Source organism: Podarcis melisellensis, assembly GCF_964234715.1.
Source record: "Podarcis melisellensis genome assembly, chromosome: 9".
Classification (NCBI taxonomy): domain Eukaryota; kingdom Metazoa; phylum Chordata; class Lepidosauria; order Squamata; family Lacertidae; genus Podarcis; species Podarcis melisellensis.
The window spans coordinates 57,270,195-57,293,067 of NC_138541.1; the positions used below are offsets into that span (position 1 = coordinate 57,270,195).

At 37.3% G+C, this 22,873-nt stretch overlaps 2 protein-coding genes across 5 annotated transcripts in view; one reads left to right on the forward strand and one right to left on the reverse strand.

Moving 5' to 3' along the window:
- SHISA3 (shisa family member 3) overlaps window positions 1–22,873 on the forward strand; it is a gene marked incomplete at its 5' end in the record, with an annotated part of 208,680 nt that overhangs the window by 11,079 nt on the left and 174,728 nt on the right. The gene's annotated exons all lie outside the window — the stretch shown is intronic.
- Window positions 760–22,873, reverse strand: part of ATP8A1 (ATPase phospholipid transporting 8A1) — a 79,812-nt gene continuing 57,698 nt past the window's right edge. For all 4 annotated transcript variants that reach the window (XM_081924385.1, XM_081924384.1, XM_081924386.1 and 1 more), the window contains 13 exons: window positions 22,682–22,854; window positions 21,245–21,428; window positions 21,038–21,148; window positions 18,629–18,703; window positions 18,405–18,527; window positions 15,716–15,794; window positions 12,554–12,615; window positions 11,895–11,951; window positions 11,382–11,489; window positions 9,067–9,155; window positions 8,348–8,440; window positions 7,652–7,743; window positions 760–5,404 (listed from right to left, as the gene is read on the reverse strand). In XM_081924385.1, coding sequence (XP_081780511.1) covers window positions 5,307–5,404; window positions 7,652–7,743; window positions 8,348–8,440; window positions 9,067–9,155; window positions 11,382–11,489; window positions 11,895–11,951; window positions 12,554–12,615; window positions 15,716–15,794; window positions 18,405–18,527; window positions 18,629–18,703; window positions 21,038–21,148; window positions 21,245–21,428; window positions 22,682–22,854 — 1,344 coding nt within the window. In that variant the 3' untranslated portion in view covers window positions 760–5,306. The remainder of the gene's footprint in view (window positions 5,405–7,651; window positions 7,744–8,347; window positions 8,441–9,066; window positions 9,156–11,381; window positions 11,490–11,894; window positions 11,952–12,553; window positions 12,616–15,715; window positions 15,795–18,404; window positions 18,528–18,628; window positions 18,704–21,037; window positions 21,149–21,244; window positions 21,429–22,681; window positions 22,855–22,873) is intronic.

Below are 22,873 nucleotides of genomic sequence, written 5' to 3' on the forward strand. Positions count from 1 at the left end.
GTAGCAAGTGGTTTGCTGTTTTCAAAGGGGCTTGTACTGCATACTGGTAGAATTTCGAATTAGTACTTTGATGATCAGCTTATTCAAGAATGCAGGAAAGCCAGGAATGGCTCCGACGGATAATTTTGTTCAAACTTGGTACCTGTTTATCTGTTTGCAGCTCCAGTAATAACTTTCTTTCTGGAGGGGCACTTTCAATGCCAGGATAAGCTCCAGTGTTTACATTGTATTGCACAAATGTAGGACTGTGGAGACATTGTATTCATTTTTTTTGCTTACATTGCATACTATTTTTATTTAGAAGATATATCCATTTGTATTTTACTTTTCTAGCAGCACTGACTTTTTAATGCTGTAGCTTGTTTTTTCTTACCTCTTCTAAATGTTGGTTTCTGACTGTTTTACTCTGGTATGTTCATGTTGCATGCTTTTAAAAGTCTACATATTCTTAGGCAACTAGTGTTCTCGTGTCATCCTTTGGCTATCAAGCTGTGTTATTTTAAAATTTTGTCTTTATTATACCGACTTACGCTCTTCTATGAATGCCTTCACTGAATAATGTTTTTGATAAAGCATTCTTACTGCCCATGCTATCTCAGGTTTCTAATTATTTAGTAACAATTGCACAATGTCACGTTAGTTAACTAAGGGACATCAAAACTAAGCTTTTATCGAGAGGATTTTAATTGCTCAAAATCGGACTAATGGAGTGTGCTTCTGGGAGAGGGTTGCATTTAAGATGCGGACAACGCTTCAGAGTTTATTTAATGGCAAGGTTTATTTTTGAACAATTAGAAGACAAAACATTTAAAATTTGCAGTTCAAAACATGCACATTCACAAAAGGCCAATGACATGTAACACTGCATAGAACTGAATATATTACTAAAATTTAATAACGTTATAAAACAGTGCATTTGACATCCATTTAAAACGAAACCTGAGAAAAACTACCATAAACACGGAGTCAAAATCTCTTCAGTCATGCAGCTTCACAAATTCCACAGCAGTTTCAGCAGTAATGGTTCAGTGGAGCTGGAAAGTCCTGCTTTGCTTTGAATGCAGTCTTTTGATACAGTGCCTTTCAAGACAGCATGGAAATCAAGTTGCAGTAGAAAACTAATATTCATGTATTATGGCTTCAATTGTAGAACAAGAAAAAACACGGAAACATGATTTTACTTTTACACATTCGGGCCACAGTTTTGTAGTTACAAAATATTTGAAGGGATGCAAAAGTCTGTGTTGGAACAACCTATAAAACGCAAGGAGACTCGATTGCCTCTTTTTACTGTTCTCTTACTGTTTGAGTAGTCCAGTTAGTTCAGTGGGTTGTGCACAAATTTGGGAATGCTACCCTTGGTCAACTTGTGTATGATTTTCCGAGTTCACATTCAGTACTAATAGAGTGAAGTTGTTAATTCAGTTGTTGATCCAACACTTGATTTGCTTACTAATACACACATGGTTTGATGCATGTTTGAACCGAAGGAAAAAGAAATCATGAGCTTTACAGCACAGACATGCACCAGCTCAGATTCACACTGTGACATTTTAACTCATGCAGACAGATTGATAAAACTTACTAGAACGACACCTGTTTTTTGCACAATACATAAATGGGCAGAAAAAGAGGGGAGCTAAATACACGGTCCAAGACTCTAAGCAAACAATTCAGAATTAATTAATTGATGAAGACAGATGTCTTTCCATGTGAGACAGTGCAACAGGAATCTTTCACCATTGCATTTGTTTAAATATTTCCTCTATTTTTATACAACTAGAAAGTTGCTTATAAATTTGTCAAAATTTCTCTGCAAAAATAAATCTAATACTAAGAAAAAACAAGTCCACTTATGGCTTCTCAAAGTGATTCCAATTAGCTGATGTTCTGGTTACTACATTCTCACCAAGTAATTAAAATAATACCTATATGTAGGCGTTGATCTCTGAATGGCACCTTTTCATTCAATTAATGATTATTTTTTTTAAAAAAAAAACATTAGCGTGAAATTGTTGCACAATACACCTAATACTTACAAAACATACAACTTCCTTTCTGGATTTAATTAAGAGAAATGTAAAAGTTTAGAATTTCAAAACAAGTACATTATAGTAAAGTACTGTAACTTGAGTAGAGTAATCGTTTACTAAAACATTTTGCTTACCAACCAGTAGTCCCAAATATAATATTATAATATATTCCTATATTATAATGTAATAAACCACTTATATAGCCTTTTGTTATGAAATGTGTTTGTTTGCAAATAACTTATGTATCGTATGTCCTGACTTTTGTTTAAATTGGGTGTTATGTTCTTTAGGAATTCCAAGTTTTTATTTAGATTTTAATATTGGTGGGGGGAGAGCAAACTATTAAAGACAGAACAAACACACAATCTTCGGGTATTGTGATAATGACTGCCGTTAGAAAAATGACATCCGGTGTGTGAGAAATTGTATTTTTTAAAAGTTAAATGACATCAGAACAAAGATTAAATCAGAAGGGCAAAAATGAAAAATTAAGATGTGGAGCACTTATTCAGAATAGCCAAAATAAGCTGAATAAGCCTACATCTTCCTTAGAAAATGACATTAAAAAAAAAAAAAAAGACGTAACAGAATCACTGAGAGTTTAAAATCCCATGATCAAGAAAATGTGCTAAGAACAGTCTACTTTTAGGCAGCAATGACAGCCAAAATGAGTACCTATTGTGTCTATTTTTTTAAAAAAATAAGGGTGGTCATAATTTCCTGACCTATCGCTAATGTGATACCTATGCCTTCACCTTGATCCAGCAAGGGAGATCTGTTTGAGGTAACTGGATTGCCTGTGTGTTGAAATAGGTACCTGCATGCAGATCATTCTCCTGCGTCATTTGCATGCAAACTGCCATTTCATGCTTCAGGGAGAGGAGGAAGGGGACACACCTGCATCCAGCACCCGCGATGTACATGGTGCATGTCAACTCTGACCGCTTAGCTGGGGTGCGGAAATGAATGGAGAAGACACTCTTTCCTGATTACTCCTTTCAGATGCCCTAAGAGGCTGCATAGGCCAGAAGCAAAGAACAGGTTTCTGCTGAATCACGATGGATCGACTTCATTCATTGATTCTAAAAAGAAATATGCACTGCTTGGAATTGTACTTAAGTATTCTAAAAAGATTATCATTTTGAATCGTTCACTTGGGAAAGGACAAGCCCAAAATTTTTGTGTGTGCTCCAGGTCAAGTGATTTGGCCCTCCTTGCCGATTCATTCATTATCTATGCCTGAAGTAGCTTTTCTGAAAGCAATTTTGGGCTGCGAGATGGGAAGCAAGGCTGTTTTCAGCAAGGGTTTGTTTTTCTCTTTTGGACTCCTTTTTTCTTCAGTTTTATTTTCTGTTTAAATGTCACTCGTGAAAAAGAACAGTGTCCTTGCCATTATGAATGAGTGCAACTGTGTATCACAAGTATATAAAATGTTCTACGTCATTTAATAAATACAATGTTCCTATTAAACTTTGCTTTTCAAAAGTTGGACCATCGCATACAAATATTTCATTTATAAGAATATTTATATTTGTCTTTCTACAGGTAGAACAGTTGTACAGTGCACTCAAATCAGAGGTGAAACTTACTATATAAAATATATATTTTAAATTAGACATACTGAAATGGCTTCATAGCAGAGCACATGTTAATTTGCAGTATTGTATCAGATTCTGTTTCTCATCCTGATTAGACAAACTTATTTAAAAATACTGAATTACAATATTTTTGGGGGTGAGAAGTTGAAATCTTACATTCTTGATTAGAGTATGAAACCTTTTTTGTTAGTTTACTTTCCTTGCTTTCATTAGCAGTTTTACATCTTATACCTTTCAAGATCTACACCTAAAAAAAGAAATATTGGTTAAAATCCTCAAACTTCAGCATAGCCTACTTTAAATCAAATTTGGGACTGTACACATATATTTGACAGCAAGACTAAATAACTGTCTTGTAGTGCAAACAGAAAGCAGTGCAATGCTGATGACTCGTTCTTGTGAAAAACCACCGAAATAAATCACTTTGTTTGCAGCAAGTTGCTCTGGCAACTTAAGTGTAAATTAAAACCAGCATTTTCAAGTACACTACCGCTCCAATCCAATAAGAGCAAGCATTTGCATGTGTGCATGATACAACATTTGGGTTTGGGGCCTATAAATGCAAAAGCATCTTGGGAAAGAAAACTCACATGGGATTCATGCATGGTGCTCCGGCACTAGGTGTGAACAATGAGCAACATGGCTGGTTCTTTCCTCTCTGTTTGTCAGAAAGGAAACTGGAATCAAGTCACCACCTTTTCCTTTCTGTCTGGCCTTACAGGTAACCAGTGCCATTAAAATGAAAAGTGTGTTATGTTGCCAGGGAAACACAACACTTCTGCAAACAGCCCGTTTCTGTGTACAGGTTCCCCTGGATCAGGTCCTTAGGTGTATGGAAGGGATATAAGGCAGACCAGCATTTGTCTATAATTCAAAGACACATGCCCCTTACATAGAAAATGGCTGCTGTGTTAAATGTACACATTTCTGTTAAATGAACATGAATGAAAGGCTTGTGTAAGGCCAAAGGTGAAAGTGACCGCAGATCTGAAAAACCAATGCAATACAAAGCAAACAGTATCAAGTTCACATTATTGTAAAACTTTTCAAGTACAGAGTTTCAAGCATGCAATTCTTATATCACACTTGACGTCGCCACCCTTTAAAATTTCTCCGCAAATGATTACTAAGATGAGAAATATGGAAATTCTTTGGCAAACTTTTTAGGCTAGTTTGACACGTGTACCTTTAAATGTCTTGCTTTGAAATCTTACTTCAACACATAAATGAATATTTAAAAATTGTTATTTAGCACTTGTTGAAATCAAAGGCTAGGTACTTTAAATAATTCACCGCTCGCAAATCTTTGCAAAGGCGATGGTTGTCAATGTATGCTATGTCGAGTAATCTGGCTGTTCATTATGTCCCGGATATACATATAGGAACGTTACGTATTCAGCATCACTGTAAATAAGTAGTTGGCAAAGGCTGAAAGCTATTTTCAATCTCTGCTTACAAAATCCAAGTAACACTTGTTGAAAAATTTGGAGATGGTGTATTACAGTATAGTTGCACAGTGCTTATGTCTACTCAGTATGCGAACTCAAACTTCAGGGAATAAGAGTAACAACACACATCTTCCTCTAATCTGTTGCTGGACCTTGCTAGCAGACCCAGGAAATATATATTACTTTGCCATACTATGGCAAGTATTAGGGCTCAGTGTCATAGTTCTTCACCACTCATCAGGTCTTTGCTTTGTAGTATCGTAGGCTCTTATTACTTCAGATTGTGAAACAATCCCATTTTCGTCTTGAGAGAAGGCATAACCATCTGCAATTATAAAGGCAAACTGGAATGAGGAACAAGGACTACAGTTCTAGTTCGGCTGAAATATTTTCAAAAAGAATCACTCAGTTTAAATACTAATATGCCCCACAGAGCCTCAAGATCCATAAATAGCAACACCCTAGTGGTCCCGGGCCCTAAGAAAGTTAGATTGGCTTCAACCAGAGCCAGGGCCTTTTCAACATTGGCTCCGGCCTGGTGGAACGCTCTCCCTCATGAGACCAGGGCCCTGCAGGATCTGATTTCTTTCCACAGGGCCTGTAAGACAGAGTTGTTCCACCTGGCCTTTGGCTTGGAGCCAGTTTGATTCCCTCCCCCTCTTTCTTTTTCCTTTCTCCTCCTGTGATGAGGCTGCATTTTATTATTTCAATATTTTAATGTTGTATTTTAATCTTGTTTTTAAGTTGTATTCATTCAACTTGTTTTTATTATTGCTTGTTAGCTGCCCTGAGCCCGGCCTTGGCTGGGGAGGGCGGGGTAGAAATAAAAATTATTATTATTATTATTATTATGCTAAGAAGCTATGGCTAAGCACTGCCCTGACATATTACAGAGAAGCCCTGTTCTGGGTTTGTCAATTGTGAGGGAGCTTTTTAGCATGTTCAGTCATTTTTAGAAGCCCCCTTCAGACTCTTCAGGAAAGTTTGGGAAAGGAACGAGCTTAGATGCTGTGCACAGAGATGTTGGAAGAGGGAACCAGCAGTTCCTGCTCCACTGACTGAGCTGACAAATTTAAGCCTTCTTGCATTTGGCTGAACACCAAGAAGGCTATAGTCATTGATGGATATGATTAATGGTATATCCAGTGCTCCCCCTCCAGAAATAGAGGTGAAGGAATTATTCTTTTAGGGGGGAGCCAAGGTTGTTGAGAGGGATGTGGGTGGCGCTGTGGGTTAAACCACAGAGCCTAGGACTTGCCGATCAGAAGGTCGGCGGTTTGAATCCCCGGGACGGGGTGAGCTCCCGCTGCTCGGTCCCTGCTCCTGCCAACCTAGCAGTTCAAAAGCACGCCAGTGCAAGTAGATAAATAGGTACTGCTCCAGCAGGAAGGTAAATGGCGTTTCTGTGCGCTGCTCTGGTTCACCAGAAGCGGCTTACTCATGCTGGCCACATGACCCGGAAGCTGTCTGCAGACAAACGCTGGCTCCCTTGGCCCATAGAACGAGATGAGCACCATAACCCCAGAGTCGGTCACAACTGGACCTAATGGTCAGGGGTCCCTTTACCTTTAAGGTTGTTGAGGTTTTTTTGGGTGGAGACTGTCCCACAACCTCTGACACAAAGCCACAAGAAACATGCAGCCCACACACAGCTCTGGGCTGTTAGTATGCTACAAAAAGGTGCTGGAACGCACCGAAGAGGTGGCGGAACTCAGTTCCGGCTGAAAAACAGCCCTGTTTATATAACATTGGTGTTGTTTTTATTTGGCTCTTAATTGATTTTACTTGTTTACATTTTGGCTTATTAAATTGCTTTGAGACTTTTTTTTTACATAAAACAACTAAAAACACAATAAAGAAATAAAACAAAAACAAAATGAATAGAACTATTGGTGCAATACTATACATATCTATTAAATTTCATCTGAGTGCAACAGTGCTTATTTTTGGGAAAGTTGGTATATGATTGCAACCTAAAATAACTGATATATGTTCTCTATTCTAAAGCAATGTTGAAAGAATAAATTCAAATTCTATTACTCATTTGAAATTATGAGTTGGAGCCACATGAGACTCTCTGAATGGGATGTGGGGCATGTAGTGGGAGGGGAGAAATGGGAAAATTCAGAGCAGCTACCTTGTGCTAGGAGACCTGCCTTTCCACTGTGAAAGGCATTCTTGGATTCAACCTTATGGTTCCAATTATGGTCCTTTCCTGCTTTCCTATTTACTCTCTTTCAAGTGATTAAATCTTGAGCAAGGGGAGCCAAGCACGCAGGATCTATTATTAATAGCCCTCTAAAACCCATCTTGGCATATTTTTTTGGAAACACTTGTATCCTTTTTCATTTTGAAGTCTTCAAAGCATCTCACAGTAAGTACCAATAAGATAACAATAATAAACCAACGTTAAAAATCATGGTGCGTGTAACTAAAGCTATGCAATAAGAAATGTAATTTAACAGGGCCAAACATGAATATGAAAGCAGAACCAAGTGTATTCATGCTCTGTGATTTTGCTATTTCTGTCTTTTGGATTTGTACTTATTTCTATCAAATCTTGAATACTTACGAAGCAAGTTTTGTTGCAGAGACTCAGAGCGGTACAAGTTGACATGGTTTTTCTTGAAGACATTTTTCAGTAGCTGAGCTGTTTCAGTTAAGCTAAAAAATAAAATAAAATGTCAACACACTAATATCTGAAATAATGACCCAGCGCTGTGAAACAATATTCAGTGTTCAGCAGGGGCTATCAAGCAGGGTGTGGCAAGTTAACTAATAGCACAATCCTAAGAATTAAGTCCAACTGAGTTCACTGAATCCTACTCTCAGATTAGTGGATATAACCACTTTTGTCTAGTGGTCTACTTACTTTCCTGGGAGTAAGTCTCACAGAGCTCAGTGGGACTTTCTTCTGACTATGCATGAATATGCCTGCACTGTAAAGTAGATTTATTGGCAATTGCGATTCTTCATCATAGGCTCTTTAAATTCCTACTTATGGGAGAACCTAAGGCACAGCAATGAATGCAAAGAACCATCAGATATGCCAGCAACCTCTACTTTTGGAATGGGATCTCCACAGTGACATTTATGACTTGAATGCTTCCCAATTAAGAAAGAGTAGAGTATCTTAAAGGAAACAATGAAAGTCAAGATTTTGCTGGCAAGTGTGGATCAGCCCTAAGGTATTGCAATGCTTCATAACAACATTACAATGGGGTTCTACTTGTGCAATGATGTGGATTATTTACAGGTATTATAGTACCTTTTCCCATGAACAACTGCTCCTGGATCTTGAGATTTTGCTTCCAACTCCTGAACTTCATCTACCAGTGTTTTAAATGCTGCTCTTTTCACTCTGCAATGAAAAATGCTTTTGGGTAACTCATACCAAAGCTGAAATTTGAGAGAAACTAAAACAGAAATCTCCAGTATAAAATATACACCAATATAAAGTTAAGCTTCAAAGTAATGCTACATAAGAATGCACATACATGTTACACTTCAGTAGCTTACACAGAGGACAGACTGTAAATAAAATTTTAGAATTAATGGTTGGAGAAAGGTTATAAAAATAAGCATTCAATTCATAGGTGTATACTTCAGAAACCATGTCTGCTTTGTTTTAGCATTTTATATTAACTATCAGATTATAATTTATATGAAAAACAATTATTTTAAAGAATTAACATCTGCACAAATTTGCATTAATGGGTCTATATACCTTCTATAAAGGTGAATCATAATTTAGTAGGAAAAGGCTGCAATCCTATACCCATTTACATGGGAATGAAGACACTGATGTTAAAGGGTCTTACTTCTGAGTAGACATGTACAGTACTGAGCTGTTGGGCTACAACCCTATCCTCACTTACTTGACAGTAAGCCCCATGGACAGGATAGCATTCTAAATACAACTTTGGCTTACTAACACATGAATGCGTTGATTTCTTTAAAAATATATATAAAGAGTTTTATACTTACACTTTATATGCTACATCGAAGATCAAAGCTGTCAGCGGAATACTTAGTAAGCCCATCCAGAAAACACCAGAACTGAACATCATAACTGCCTACATGGATTTAAACAGCGGTGTTATTTTTAGAAAAGAAATACGAAACTTTTCAGATGAAGCTAGGTAAAATGGTGGGGGGGGGGGGAAATAGTAACCTATTGAAAAATTCAGCCACTGGGAATGTGTTCAGTAAGGGTTGTCAATGAGGGAATGTTGGTATTCCTTATAGACTTATGTAGAAAAAGCATTGCCAGCAGCTATCTATCACTATTCATCCCCCAATGCACACGATTGCAGGAGAAACTGGTTTGAGATTTTCCCTTACAATCAAACCGCATATAAATTTTATGAAATAAGCAAATAATAAATAAAGGCATTACTGGTTTTGGGTTGACTAGCACTTATCAATTTAAATTTCACAATCCCTTCTTCACCTTCAGCTACAGGAAAAGGCCAATTAAAGAGCGATGTCCTCATTTCAAGGGAGATGTTTTACAAAAATCTCTTTCCCAGAAACTCTGAGAATTCAAGGGGTCTTGGGGCCAGTGATCAGAACTGCTAACCCTATTAATTGTGACTAGGGCGGAAAACAGGTACCTGTAGTCACTTACAATTTGGCTGCATTTGAAACAGATATATAAATAACTTAACCTACAGTTCCAAACACAGGAGAATGACAATCGAGAGATGTGCATAAGAAATTCATATTAAACACTTTTGCAGGCAAAAGTAGAAGCATCTTCCATGCACTGAGCATTTGGCTCTAAAGCAATGTTTATTTATTAGACTTATTACTCAGAGCCTTGTTCCTAGCGCTCAGGGAAAATACCAATATGCTGATTATTCTACTCAAATGCCATCTGATATAAAGAGCAGCTTATGATTCTTTTAGGAGGGAGGCTATTTGGCAATTAACCCCCACCCTCCACCAAAAAAGGCCAAATTTGTACGTAATGCTTTAACAAGCACCTGTGTGCAAGGAAGATCGCAGCATTAAGACAACAATATATAAAAGTAAAGCAGGATTAATTTAATGTCACAAGTGCTAAAGTGAAAATTTAAATAGAGCAATTTTGAAAACTGTTTCAATACTAAAAATCAATTTTAAGGAAAAGTGGATTTACAAGCAAGATAAAGATCATAATTTAACTTATAAACAATGTTATAATGGAAAACGTGACTTTTGTCATAGCCAATTCTTAAAGCCACCACTCCCAAGCAAACACTGTGAGGTAAAAGTTTTATAGATTGCAATTAATAAACAGTAAGTCCTGAATAAGAAAAAGGGAGGCAAAAATGGATCTAGATGTGATTTAAACAACATACTTTTATTTTTAAATTAATGACTTTTCAAGATTAGGGTGACAGAGCAAAAAGCTATCGTTCTGTAAGCCACCCGCTATTAAACGTTCCTTGGTGAAACAGCAGAAGTGATAATGTAGGTCTTAGGATGTTAATTCTTACCATTGTAATGCTAACTATGAAAGAAGGAACAAACTGGCGCCTACCATTCAGTCAATCCAGCCTTTGGCTTTACAAACGAAGAACATGAATTGAAGGGGGAAAAAGTTTTTCTGCGTCATATTTGAAAGCCTGTCACATTTTTTTCTTTTGCAGAGTTAATCCAAAACTAAAAGATTTAAAGCCGACATTCGCATTAAAGACAGAAGGCCTCTTTGTATATTTGGATGAAGAGGGAGAAAAAATAAAATCCCACCGAGGTATTTCCTTCCTTTCTGTAGAAGAAAGCTCCCTCCTTGATCAGTAGCAGCATTTTTGTCTCAAACTTTTCACATCTCTCTGCACATAGGCAGGTCAGCTGGGAAATGGCAAACTGATCCATTTTAGACAATGGCGCTAACAGGGGCAGCCTGTTCTGAGGACGGATTCTGTTTTCTTCAGTTGGTGGTTTACAAATTTATACTAATGTATGAGAGTCATGGTTTATGCCAAGTCTCTTCTGGTTCTAACCCTTCCCTTTTGGTCTTATGAAACCAAATGGAATCTGATGCAAACTTGGCTGCCAGGGATATATAGCCAACAATTTTAAATGCAAATTACAATTAGCTGGTGTTATTGGTCACACATAAAAAACAAAAGACTTGTCAATGCTTTTAGAACTTGTGAAAACCTGATACCTCAAAGCCAAAATGTCCAAAGTCTGCTTGTTCTGAAGAGATAATAGGCTGCACGTCATTAATCTCAGACCAATCAATTCTCAAACAAAAATAAAAGTATGGTTTTACATAGAGATTCTGAAATTAGTTAAAAGGCGAACATTACCTCCCCAGACATATCAGGGGCCATAGGAATTAGAGGCCACAAGGAAGAGTAGATTCCGAAAAATACTACCCACAGTGCAATGCTGCCCCATATTGCTATGTGGCTGAACTGGAAAAGAAAGAATAAAAATCAAACAGTCAAACCTGCAAAATAGGTCAATAGGAGAAAAAATGTTTCCTTTATGGTTAGAGCCAGACTAAGGTTGCATTCTATTTACCTGGGAATTAAGCACCACTGAAATCAATAGGAATTACTTCTGGGTAGGCAGGATTATAGTTCTAACCCATTCCCTCTTTTCCTTGGTTTACTGCTATCAGAATTTGCAGATTAACATGCCTATTTTGTCTATTAATATTGCCAATTTCTATGCAGGTGTTTGTTGAATAAACCCAACCCAGTTAACCCCTCGTCAACCAATATAGGTCAGTACTCTGTTACATAAATGACAGTAAATTTACACTTATCGCTTTATTATGTATTGTAACATGAGCTATTTTAAAAATAATTTCTTACCAAAGTCCAATATGAAGTCTCTAATCCAGCTTTTAAACACACAGTTATTACTACAAACTAAAGAGAGAGAGAGAGAAATTAGCTACTTTTCCTTAACCAATATAACAGTGCTTCAACTTCAAGTGAAGTATGACTTTTCAAAATTTGCTTTTGGAATGGCATGCAAAAGGTGAACAGGTTAAATCTGTCTTAAGAGGTATGGATGACTCTCCATTTGGAGAGGAATGGGCTGGCCAAGATGTAGCACACTGAACCTGACAGGTTGCTGAAGGGAGGCTACACAGGCTTCTTATGAGAAGTTGTTTTACACCCTGCTCTGATTGCCCAGGGTGCACAAATTTAAGTTTTCTGATTTTATAGTTCATTTTAATTAATTTTATGTATCTTAATGGTTTTTTTTGTTAACCTTATTATACACTGCTTAGAGACTGTGCTTATACCTTGTTAAATGGTATATAAATTGGTTAAATCAATTCATCATTCAATCAATCAATCAATCAATCAATCAATCAACCAACCAACCAGACCCACCCACCCACCCACCCACCCACAGGCTAAAATAATAATATTAAGATTGTAATAAAGAATCACCCAGTATCAAATTTCTAGCATACTCTTCTGCCTAGGACACAAGTTACATGCACATTAGCAATACTTACGGTATATACTATGTTTCCCAAAAGCAAATAGTCTGAAGTTTTACCACTGGCAAATACAGTATCTGTAAGATAACAACATCAGAAATATTAAAACTGGGGATATTTATGAAAATGATTTTATAATATAAATTTCTGCTTAAATTGCCAAAGAACTGTTCCCTTGGGTTTCTTCCCATGGACAAAACTATTTTAATTTGAAGCAGAATATGGTCAGTTTGTTGTCCCCATCAAAGAAGACCTAAGTAACTACTGACCGGTCAGCTTGACGTCAATACTATGTAAGGTCCTAGATCAGATAATTAAATAGTTGGTCTATGAGCACTTAGGAAAGGATGCTATGGGTTTCTCAAAAACAAGTCATGCCTGGTGAATCTCATTTCTGTTTTTGTTCTTACTACAAGCTGAGTAAATAAGGGGAACCCTGTGGACTTAGTGTATCTTGATTTCAGTAAGGCTTTTGTATGATATTATTGCAGAGAAGCTAGTAAAATGTGGGCTGGATGAGGTAACTGTTAGGTGGTTTGACTGACTGAACCCAAAGAGTTCCCATCATCCTGGGAAAAAAGCGGGATATGAACGCAGTAGCAAGAAGATGATCGGAATCCCCCTTCGGATCTTGAAATATAGGTCCCCTCAACAAAATTTTAAAATTCGGTTTTGTAATTCGGAATTTATGTGATGTGATTTGATTTGATTGGTCGGTTAATAAAAAATATTTTTTTAAAAAAAGCGGTAGGTCAGATGCCACAAGGTTCTTTCTTGAGTCTGTTGTTGTTCAACATCTTTATAAATGACTTGGGACAATGGAATTGAGGCTATGCTCATCCAATTTGCAGATGACACCAAACTCAGAGGGGTAGCCAATGCCACAGAAGACAGAATCTGGATTCAATACAACCTTAACGGATTGGAAGAACTGGGCTCAAACAACCAAAAGCATTTAAGTAGGGACAAATATAAGGTTCTGAACTTAGGCAGGAAGAACCAACTGAACAAATGTAAGGGGGGGGGACCACACCTTGTTTGCCAGTAGCACATGTGAAAAGGTTCTAGGGGTCTTTGTAGAATACAAGCATAACCCAAGTAAGTAGTGTGATGTGGCAATAAAAAAACCTAATGTTATTCTAGGCTGCATCAATGGAAGTATAGTGTCCAGATAAAAGGAAGTAATAGTACTGCTCTTTTCTGCCTTGGTCAAACCACACTTGGAGTACTGTGTCCAGTTCTGGGTGCCACAATTTAAGAAGGATATTGACAAGTTGGAGGAGGGAGACCAAGATGATCAAGGGTTTGGAAACCAAGCCTTATGAGGAATGGTTTAAGGAGCTGGGAACGTTTAGCCTGGAAAAGAGGAGACTGAGAGGAAATATTACAGCCATCTTCAAATATCTAAGGGGCTATCATGTGGAAGAGGGACGCGGGTGGCGCTGTGGGTTAAACCACAGAGTCTAGGGCTTGCCGATCTGAAGGTTGGCGGTTCAAATCCCCGCGATGGGATGAGCTCCCGTTGCTCGGTCCCTGCTCCTGCCAACCTAGCAGTTCGAAAGCACATCAAAGTGCAGGTAGATAAATAGGTACCGCTCCAGCGGGAAGGTAAACGGTGTTTCTGTGCACTGCTCTGGTTTGCCAGAAGTGGCTTAGTCATGCTGGCCATGACCCGGAAGCTGTACACCGGCTCCCTCGGCCAATAAAGCGAGATGAGCACCGCAACCCCAGAGTCGGTCACGATTGGACCTAATGGTCAGGGGTCCCTTTACCTTTTTATCATGTGGAAGATAGAGCAAGCTTATTTTCTTCTGCTCCGGAGGCTAGGACCCGAACCAATGGTTTCAAGTTACAAGAAATGAGATTTGGACAAAATATCAGGAAAAGCTTTCTGATGGTGAGAGCAGTTCAACAGAGGAATGGGCTCCCTCAGAAGGTGCTGGACTCTTTTTCATTGGAGATTTATAAGCAGAGGTTGAATGGTTATCTGTCATGTATGATCTAGCTGAGTTTCCGGAATTGCAGGGGGTTGGATACCCTTGGGGTATCTTTCAACTCTAGAATCTGATGATTCTATGAAGTGCCTTGTACAAATGGTAAAGTTCATTGGGCAAAAATGTGTGGGTCACTGCACCTCTCCTGTTAGACTCTATGGCTGTGTTTGGTGGTAATAATAAAATATGGTTTATCGTTACTAGAATAAGTCTTAGGTGGCTGTGCAGATGATATTGAAAGCTTTCACTTCCATTTTTAAACTAACTACAGATTAGTGTTATGTCCAAACCAGAACAAACGGTGGTTAACCTTAACTATGTTTTACAGGGGAAAAAACCTTCAAACCATAGTGTATGGTTTGTTTCAATAAGTTTATAGCTTGTTTCAACACACCACAGTTAAGATTAACCACAGTTTAGGATTCAACATTAAACTGTAGCAAAATCTTCCTATCTCCTCCTTGAAGCTGTGCTAGAGAACAGAGGAGAGGGGAGCATGTGAGCCCAAAGCTCATTCCTGTAACAATAAACCAGTTTATTGTTATTTCCAAAGACATCTTATGGCTTAGATCCAAGAGTTCTTTTCCTCTGACAGGAGACCATTTCTGCTGGAAGAAGTTAATTCCATTCAGTGAAGAAAACAACTGCATCAAACTCAATGGTTTTTATTCTGCCAGAATAATTTCTTTTAATTTACCAACCACTAGTCTGATATAAAGCTGAGGTTTTGGGTTTATAACTTATTGATCTACTTAGTTTATCTCCTTTGGCTTATAACTAATTCAAACTTGGGAAGATACATAATTGTATTTGGAAACACACTTCCAATTTAACCTCTACAAGTTGAATAAACTCCTAGTTCTCCAGCAACACAGTTTGGAAAAAGACCCTCTATGCAGCTTGAAAGAAGACAGATCCAAAAAGAACTTCTATTGATGTGTATTAAAATAAGACTAGTATAACATTGTTGCATTATTATATAACAATTATACCTCAAATCACATGACACTAGCAATTTAAAAAGTTTAGCTCCCCAAACTGAAAAAGGGACAATAATGTATAATGACCAGCTGTTAGAAGACCACATTTAAGATCAGATTACAGAATTTGCTTTAGTGTAACCCTGGATATTGCCATTTTAAATATATACAGTATTTTCAAATTCTGTATTTCATTTACTTACCGTACTGGATGGCTTTTAGTGGAAACCAAAACAGAATTACTGAGTGGAAGAGGCCATTTAAACAATGAACCCAGAAAACCTAAGGAAAAACAAACATTCCTGAGAACCATTTGAGGTAAAACTAACTGTGTGAACTCTGACCTTCTTTTTATCTTTTAGTTAGATTCAGAAAATGTGTTTTTCAAAAGGCCACTGCTAAGAACTAATATAACTGATGCATTTTCTGCCTCACAGCCCTTCATGGGTCATTTATTTATGTTTATGTTTCTCGAAAGATGTTCACTATCTTTCACTTTTAATTTTTTAGTTTTTAAAGAAATGAATGCCTTCTGTAGAAAAACCAAAGCCAAATTGTAAAACCATCTTTGTTCTACTAGCTGATTATGCACTAAATTAGCATTAAGCATCAAGTGTTTGTGGTTTCATTCTATATCCTAATCAGTATAACATGAGGACAGATGATAAAACAACAATTTCAAAATATAGAGTGAAAAGAAAAAAGAAACGAATTAGTTGTTGGTACACACAAACACACAGATGTTTTCTTCATTGCACATTTTTTTCTATAATTGTTTCTTTTTACTATATGTGTGTTAGAAACACCTGCTAAAATGTGTCAAGTCTAGTCAAACGCAGAAACCCAGCATTTTGTACATTATATAAAAACAAAGAAAGAAGAGAGCTTTTGGTAAATTCTTTCATATAATAGATACCCATGTTTTATAATCAGATATACTTTCCCAAAACATAATCTTTATTGTGTTGAACAGAAGGGCATTAATAGTTTTAAGTTGCTCAAACAACAGAAATTGAGTTGCCTGCCTCAAAAAATGTTCCACCATGTCTCCAATTTCTTTGTTACTTTTCCCAAGTAGGTAAGGTTCTATGATCCAATTTACGCCACAATACTTTAGCACATTTGAACTTGTGTTGTTCATTAACCTTTCTCTCTCCTCCTTGCTATGCCATTGCCACAAGTTTTATTTGACAGAAGGCACAGGTGGATGCCAGAAAATTAGGCCTACTTTTCCATTTTCCTGACCGGTACTTATTGTTACATGCTAATCCTTTAACCTCCGTCGTGGCACCACAAACTCTGACCCTTTTTAACATGACAAACCCATGCAACAAATGATTCCAGATCCTCTGCACATCAAGCCTGACTCAACCATTCTGTCTCCGCAGGTAGCTTGTAAGCATTTATTCAGAAAACTTACTCAAAATAAACCCAGCAAAATCAAAAGCTTTCTAAAACTAACAATGAATTAAAACCACCACAACAGAGATACTTGCACAACTAAAAAGAATCTTCAAATATTCTGCAAAAACACTGTTTATCATATGAATATGAGAACCTAATCCGAATTTGCTAAAAGTTTGGAAAAGTTTATTTAGCTTTCACATTATTTGTTGCACTACTTGGGGCATGTTTAGTCTATATGGTTATTCTCCCATCAGAAGTACTAACCAGGCCTGACTATGAGCAACTGACTATTGACCAACAACAAAATAAATGCAAAGAACAAAAACATACTCTATGAATAAAAAACTGAATTTGTTGTCATTTTCTGCTCTGTGCTGATTGTTTAAGTCACTTCGACATACTTTGCAAAAAGCCATTTTAAAAAGCTTTAAAATACGGAAGTTTAGGCCGCCCGGATACTGTTAGCCCAAAGGTAGAAAGAGGAAGCAGTCTTGACAAAAGAAGACTGGCAAACCAAGTTAATGGACTACACAGAAATGGCTAAATTAACTGGAAAGCTCAGAAATGAAGATGACAAGAAATTGAAAAAAGAATGGGAAATGTTTATTATTTACTTACAAAAGTATTATAAACAGGCTAATACATTGGCAGGATTTTAAGAACACTGGTAATTTTAAAAATAATTTTGGGTAGAAAAATAATTTGGAGTAGAAATGATATGCAGCTGAAAAAGAAAATTAAGGAATGGGGACAGGGGAAAGTCATGGGATTTGGAGAATCCCATTTTATGGATTGGCTATTGCTTCTATCTATAGTTTTCTTTGTTTGTTGTGTTTGTTTTTTATTTTTGTTATTTTTGTTGAAAAATTAATAAAAAATATTTAAAATAAAATATGGAAGTTTAAATTTCAAACATTTAAAATCCAAAATACCATAGAATAAATGGGAATAAAACACAAAAAATTAAAATATGGTATCAAACATTTTAAAGAAAAAATCCTATACCACGAATGACAACTATGAAAACATGTGCCATTTTCATTTTAAATATGGTATTCAATACTTCCTCCCCACTGACAGACAGAATCCATCCAGCAGCAGAAGAAAGGAATTTGAAGTCTATTTCACCCAGTCTTGAGGTCAAGCTGCAGGCTTACCTGGCCTCCAGGACACTGCATAGTCTAGTGTCATTGTGGCTGCAAACAACCCTGGCACAAAATTCATGTATCCAGAGTTAAGGTGTGTTTGAGGCTTGCTGGGTCTCTACTATTTATGCAGTTGTTAAGATGGAGGGAAAAATTAGTGCAGCATAGCAATTTGTGGATTGCATTTTTGTGACATTTGATTCAATTATTTTACAGCCTGGTGGTGTTGTAAAATAATTTCATTATTAATCATATATTTAATCCTTTTTAATCATGCAGAACTGAAACAGGATGTACATTCATATGATGCTATTCTAAAGATAACTAAACTATTTTCTACCTTAGAGTTGAAATCCAGGGCATTTTGAGAAGTCTTGTATAATTCGGGGTATTTTAGCATATTTTCTTTTCGACAGGATCTCTCAAATATTCCAAGAGTCAGTGGGGGCATGGCTGTAAACATCTAACATATAAACAAAACACATCATGGGATCAATTTGTTAAGAAATCAGTGAATTTTAACAGTAATTACAATGTCAGAATAAATAAGGTACAATATCTTACCACATTGTAAAGTCCTATGCACCATCTTTCAAACAGTATTTGTCCAGAAAATCCATTAACAAATGCAAACCATATCTGAGGAAGAAATTTTTGAAGCTAGTCAGTCTTATTTGGACACATTTGGTGTTAACTCTTAAAATGTGTTGTTAAATCTGATCAAAGTTTCAATTTCAGCAAGAAAAATGGGGGAAAATAACAGTTTAGTATTTAATTAGACTATACAATAAAACACAATTGAGGGGTCAATTCTACATCCATTTAAACTAATTTTTTAATGTGTAACAAATCACACTCACTTTAAATGAAAAAGCACTAAAGATCCTTATAAATTTAAAATATAACAATAGTAATGACTCACAAAAAGACAATTCCACTCATAAGCATACCTTACCATTGTCCATTTTTCTCTCTCTTTTGAATTCAAAATATATTATATTGATTTAAAATATTTCACAGTACAATTATTGATATATGTTTAAAAAGAGCAAGTTAGTAAAATGAAATTAGCAATCAGTGTGACACAGACTTAGTTGTGGTCCATGTTTTGTTTAACGTCAAAGCTGTATGAATTGTTATAAATTCTCAGTTTATAAGGATGTGACTGGTTTCTGTGAACAATTTGGTCTTTTAATGCACAATATTTTGGGGGGCCACAAGGGAACCTGGTTATAATTTTATTTTTAAAATAGTACATTTCTGATCCTCATGGACGCTGAACAGACACAAAGGAATTCAAATTGCTAAAGGATTAACAAAATATAGGGTTATTTGATTTAAATAGGCAAGGGCCTATTAAAGTTTTCCATATACGGCGGTACCTCAGAAGTCAAACAGAATCCGTTCCACAAGTCCGTTCGACTTCCAAAACGTTCAGAAACCAAGGTGCGGCTTCCGATTGGAAGCCCCATCGGACGTTTGGGTTCCAAAGAACGTTTGCAAACCGAACACTCACTTCTGGGTTTGTGCGTTTGGGAGCCAAAATGTTCGACTCGCAAGGCATTCGGGATTCAAGGTATGACTGTGGATGACACTTTGCTCAGAGTAGTGGGATGGAAGGAGACAAACAAGGTCTCAGTGAGACGGTGTGGTTTGGTTCTAACTATGCACTTTTTAAAGGCTCTGCACATGTTAACTGTGTGCCAGGCCTTTTCCATGAGGTAGGTCAGGCAGAGGCAAACTCTTCCCTCCAGATGTTTTGGGACTACAACTCCCATCATCCCTAGCTAACCGGACCAGTGGTCAGGGATGATGTAGTCCCAAACATCTGGAGGGCAAAGTTTGCCTATGCCTGAGGTAGGTGGAGAGAACGAAAGCACCACAATTCCCACATTTGTGAAAAATGTGTCCTGCTGGAGATGAAAATTAACTGATTTCCTGCTGAAGTAGCTCATGATCTTTAGAAGATAAAGCACAGTGTATATATATTTATTTTTATTCGTTTTAATTATTTTAATTATATTATGATGTGCCTTAGACACAATATACCATAAAGCAAAAATGTAAAAATGTGTGCTGCTTTCATATTAGCACCCAGTAATTAGTATTCTCGAAACTACCAGCATGAGTTTGACCAAACTGTGGGTGGCAGTGGAAGACAGGAGTGCCTGGCATGCTCTGGTCCATGGGGTCACGAAGAGTTGGAAACGACTAAACGACTAAACAACAACAAATTAGTATTTCTATTTTGAACTGGGTTTTACATATCAAAATAGAGTGTGTATATATATATATATATATATATATATATATGCTTTCGTAGATTTTCACGGGTACAGGAATGCAGGTTTTGGTGTCCTCGGGTGTCTTCCCGTGTAAAAGTTGGGGTGTCTAGGCGACGTTTCGACGAGGTCTCACTCGTCATCTTCAGGCTGGTGCTTTCGGCTTCTTGTTACTGGAACAGAGCAGGATCTCAGTGTTTGAGTTCCTATAAATACTGTTGAGGGGGTGTGGTGTATAGCCTCCAATGTTCTGGGCAGAGAGGAAGTACACTGGGGTTGCCAATCTTCATGGACCAGTCAGTACATGTAGAATTTTGAGAAAGAGCTGTGGGCAGCAGTCATAAAATGGCTGCCATGGGGTGTGGCATAATATAAGATGGCTGCTATGGGGGCATGTAGGAGAGGCTAAGTCAGTGCAAACAGGAGCAGAGCAGGAAGAGCAAGCAGCCTCATGCACTGTGGATTTTTGAGCAGATTTACTGAGACTATTCAAAGTTGGCTAGGTATGCCAAGAGGAAGTACTTGTGAGCACAGTGAGCACATTGGAGCCTGCAAACACAGTGCTGGCGACCCCGTAAAATGCACAAAAATACACACAGACTAATTATACACTTCATAGATGGGTTTTTTAAAAGTTCACAGATCGCTCCAATTTGAAAAGAAATATTCTGGCATAGGATGCCATAATTACCTCAATAATATAAAGGACAATATTCTTGTAGAAGCAGTATAGGATGCATTTAGCAATTCTGCTATAATTCCAGGCACCATGGACCAATAGTAAGTTCTTCAAGTACTTGAACTATAAATGATAATGGAAATAAGTTTAGGTATATGTACACAGCATCTATCACTTGAAACAACTGTCTTTTAAAAGTTCATTTATCAGTGGATTTACCTGAGCTATTGAATAATCTGAAGAATTAGCTGCTTGTAGCCCTTCATTGCCACTAATGCCAACACCAACATGTGCTGTTTGTATCATGCTGACATCATTTGCTCCATCTCCAATTGCCAGTGTTACCACTTTTACCTGCTTTTTGACCATTTCTACAACTTCAGATTTCTGAAGAGGTGAAACTCTATAAAAGAAATTCCACTTTACCATTTTATTTTTCTAAATGCAAGGCAGCAAAGAAAATCACAATTACTACTGCATGCTTTTTATGTAACTTCTATGATTTCACATTACATTGGAAGCCATTGTTTTTTCATGTGGTTGTTTTTTTAAAAAAAGATTCACAAACTGAAAAAGAAATGGAGGAAACTGATTGGAAAATTGAGAAGCCAAGAGAAACCAAAATCAGTAAACTATGGTAGCCTGGCACCAGCATGAACTGAGGCCATTCTCCAAATTAGTTGGCAGGCTTTAGGAAAGCCCATCCAGTTATGGTACTGCTAAGAAATTATGATATTGTCGATCATATCACATGCAATGCAAAAGAACAAATGTTTCATATAACTATATTTTTAAGTGTAGGGTTGCCATATTTTGAAGACCAAAATGGCCATTAAAAGCAAATAAATGCAGTTTGTCCCAAATTTTACCCCGAAAAAGAGGTTGTGTCCTGGAAAAAGAGGACACATGGCATTGTAGCAGACTGTTAAAATTATGCCTCCCCCCCATATTGTACTTTAAAAAAAAATTCCACTCCAAAAACTACTTAACATAGCTGTCAAGTGTCCCTTATTTGAAGGGACAGTCCCTTATTCCAGCGCCATGTCCCGCTGCTGTCCCTTATTGATGGATGTCCCTTAAATGATGTCCCTTAAATTTCAAAGGAAGCAGCTCCTCTCCCTCCCTCCCTGCTGGCCAGGGAGGAGGGAGGCTCCAACTGTGTTGCTTGGCTGTGTTGCTCACCCAATAAGAGGTCTAAGAATGACTGGGGGGTGGAGCTTGAATGCCTTGTGTGTGGCTAGTTAATGCAAGCTGAGGATTTTTTTGAATGCTGGACGCCATTTTGTTGCACGTGCTGCTGCAAACTTTGCAGTGCAAAGCCAGGCCGGGGAGCCATCTTAAGTTGAGGCTGCATAGGCCTTGTGGTGCGTGTGATTCATATTCTATTCAGTTGAACCTCTGGTTACAAAGTTGGTTGGACAGTGTTCTCGAAGCTACCAGCATGAATTTGACCAGACTGCAGGAGGACAGGAAGACTGGAACAGGTGAGGCTGCAGGTCCCTTATTTTGGCTGCTGGTCCCTTATTTTCAAATCTGTAAGTTGACAGCTATGCTACTTAATAACCTAAATTATTCAAAAAATAGAAAACACTTTTTGAGGAGCTATAAATCTCAAAATTGTATGAATGCTTTGTTTTCAAGAAGAAAAAGTCTTACCTGCAACAAATAACAGCTTTACACGACAGAGCCAAATCGAGGAAATATTGCCTTACACCAAATGTCAACGCATACTTCAGTGTTTTACCATCAATAATAAGAGCAAAATCATTTTCTTTCCTCAAAGCATCACCAAGAGTGCTGCAATGATTGCTTAATGTCTCTCTTGTTGCCTGTAAAAAAAATCATCAC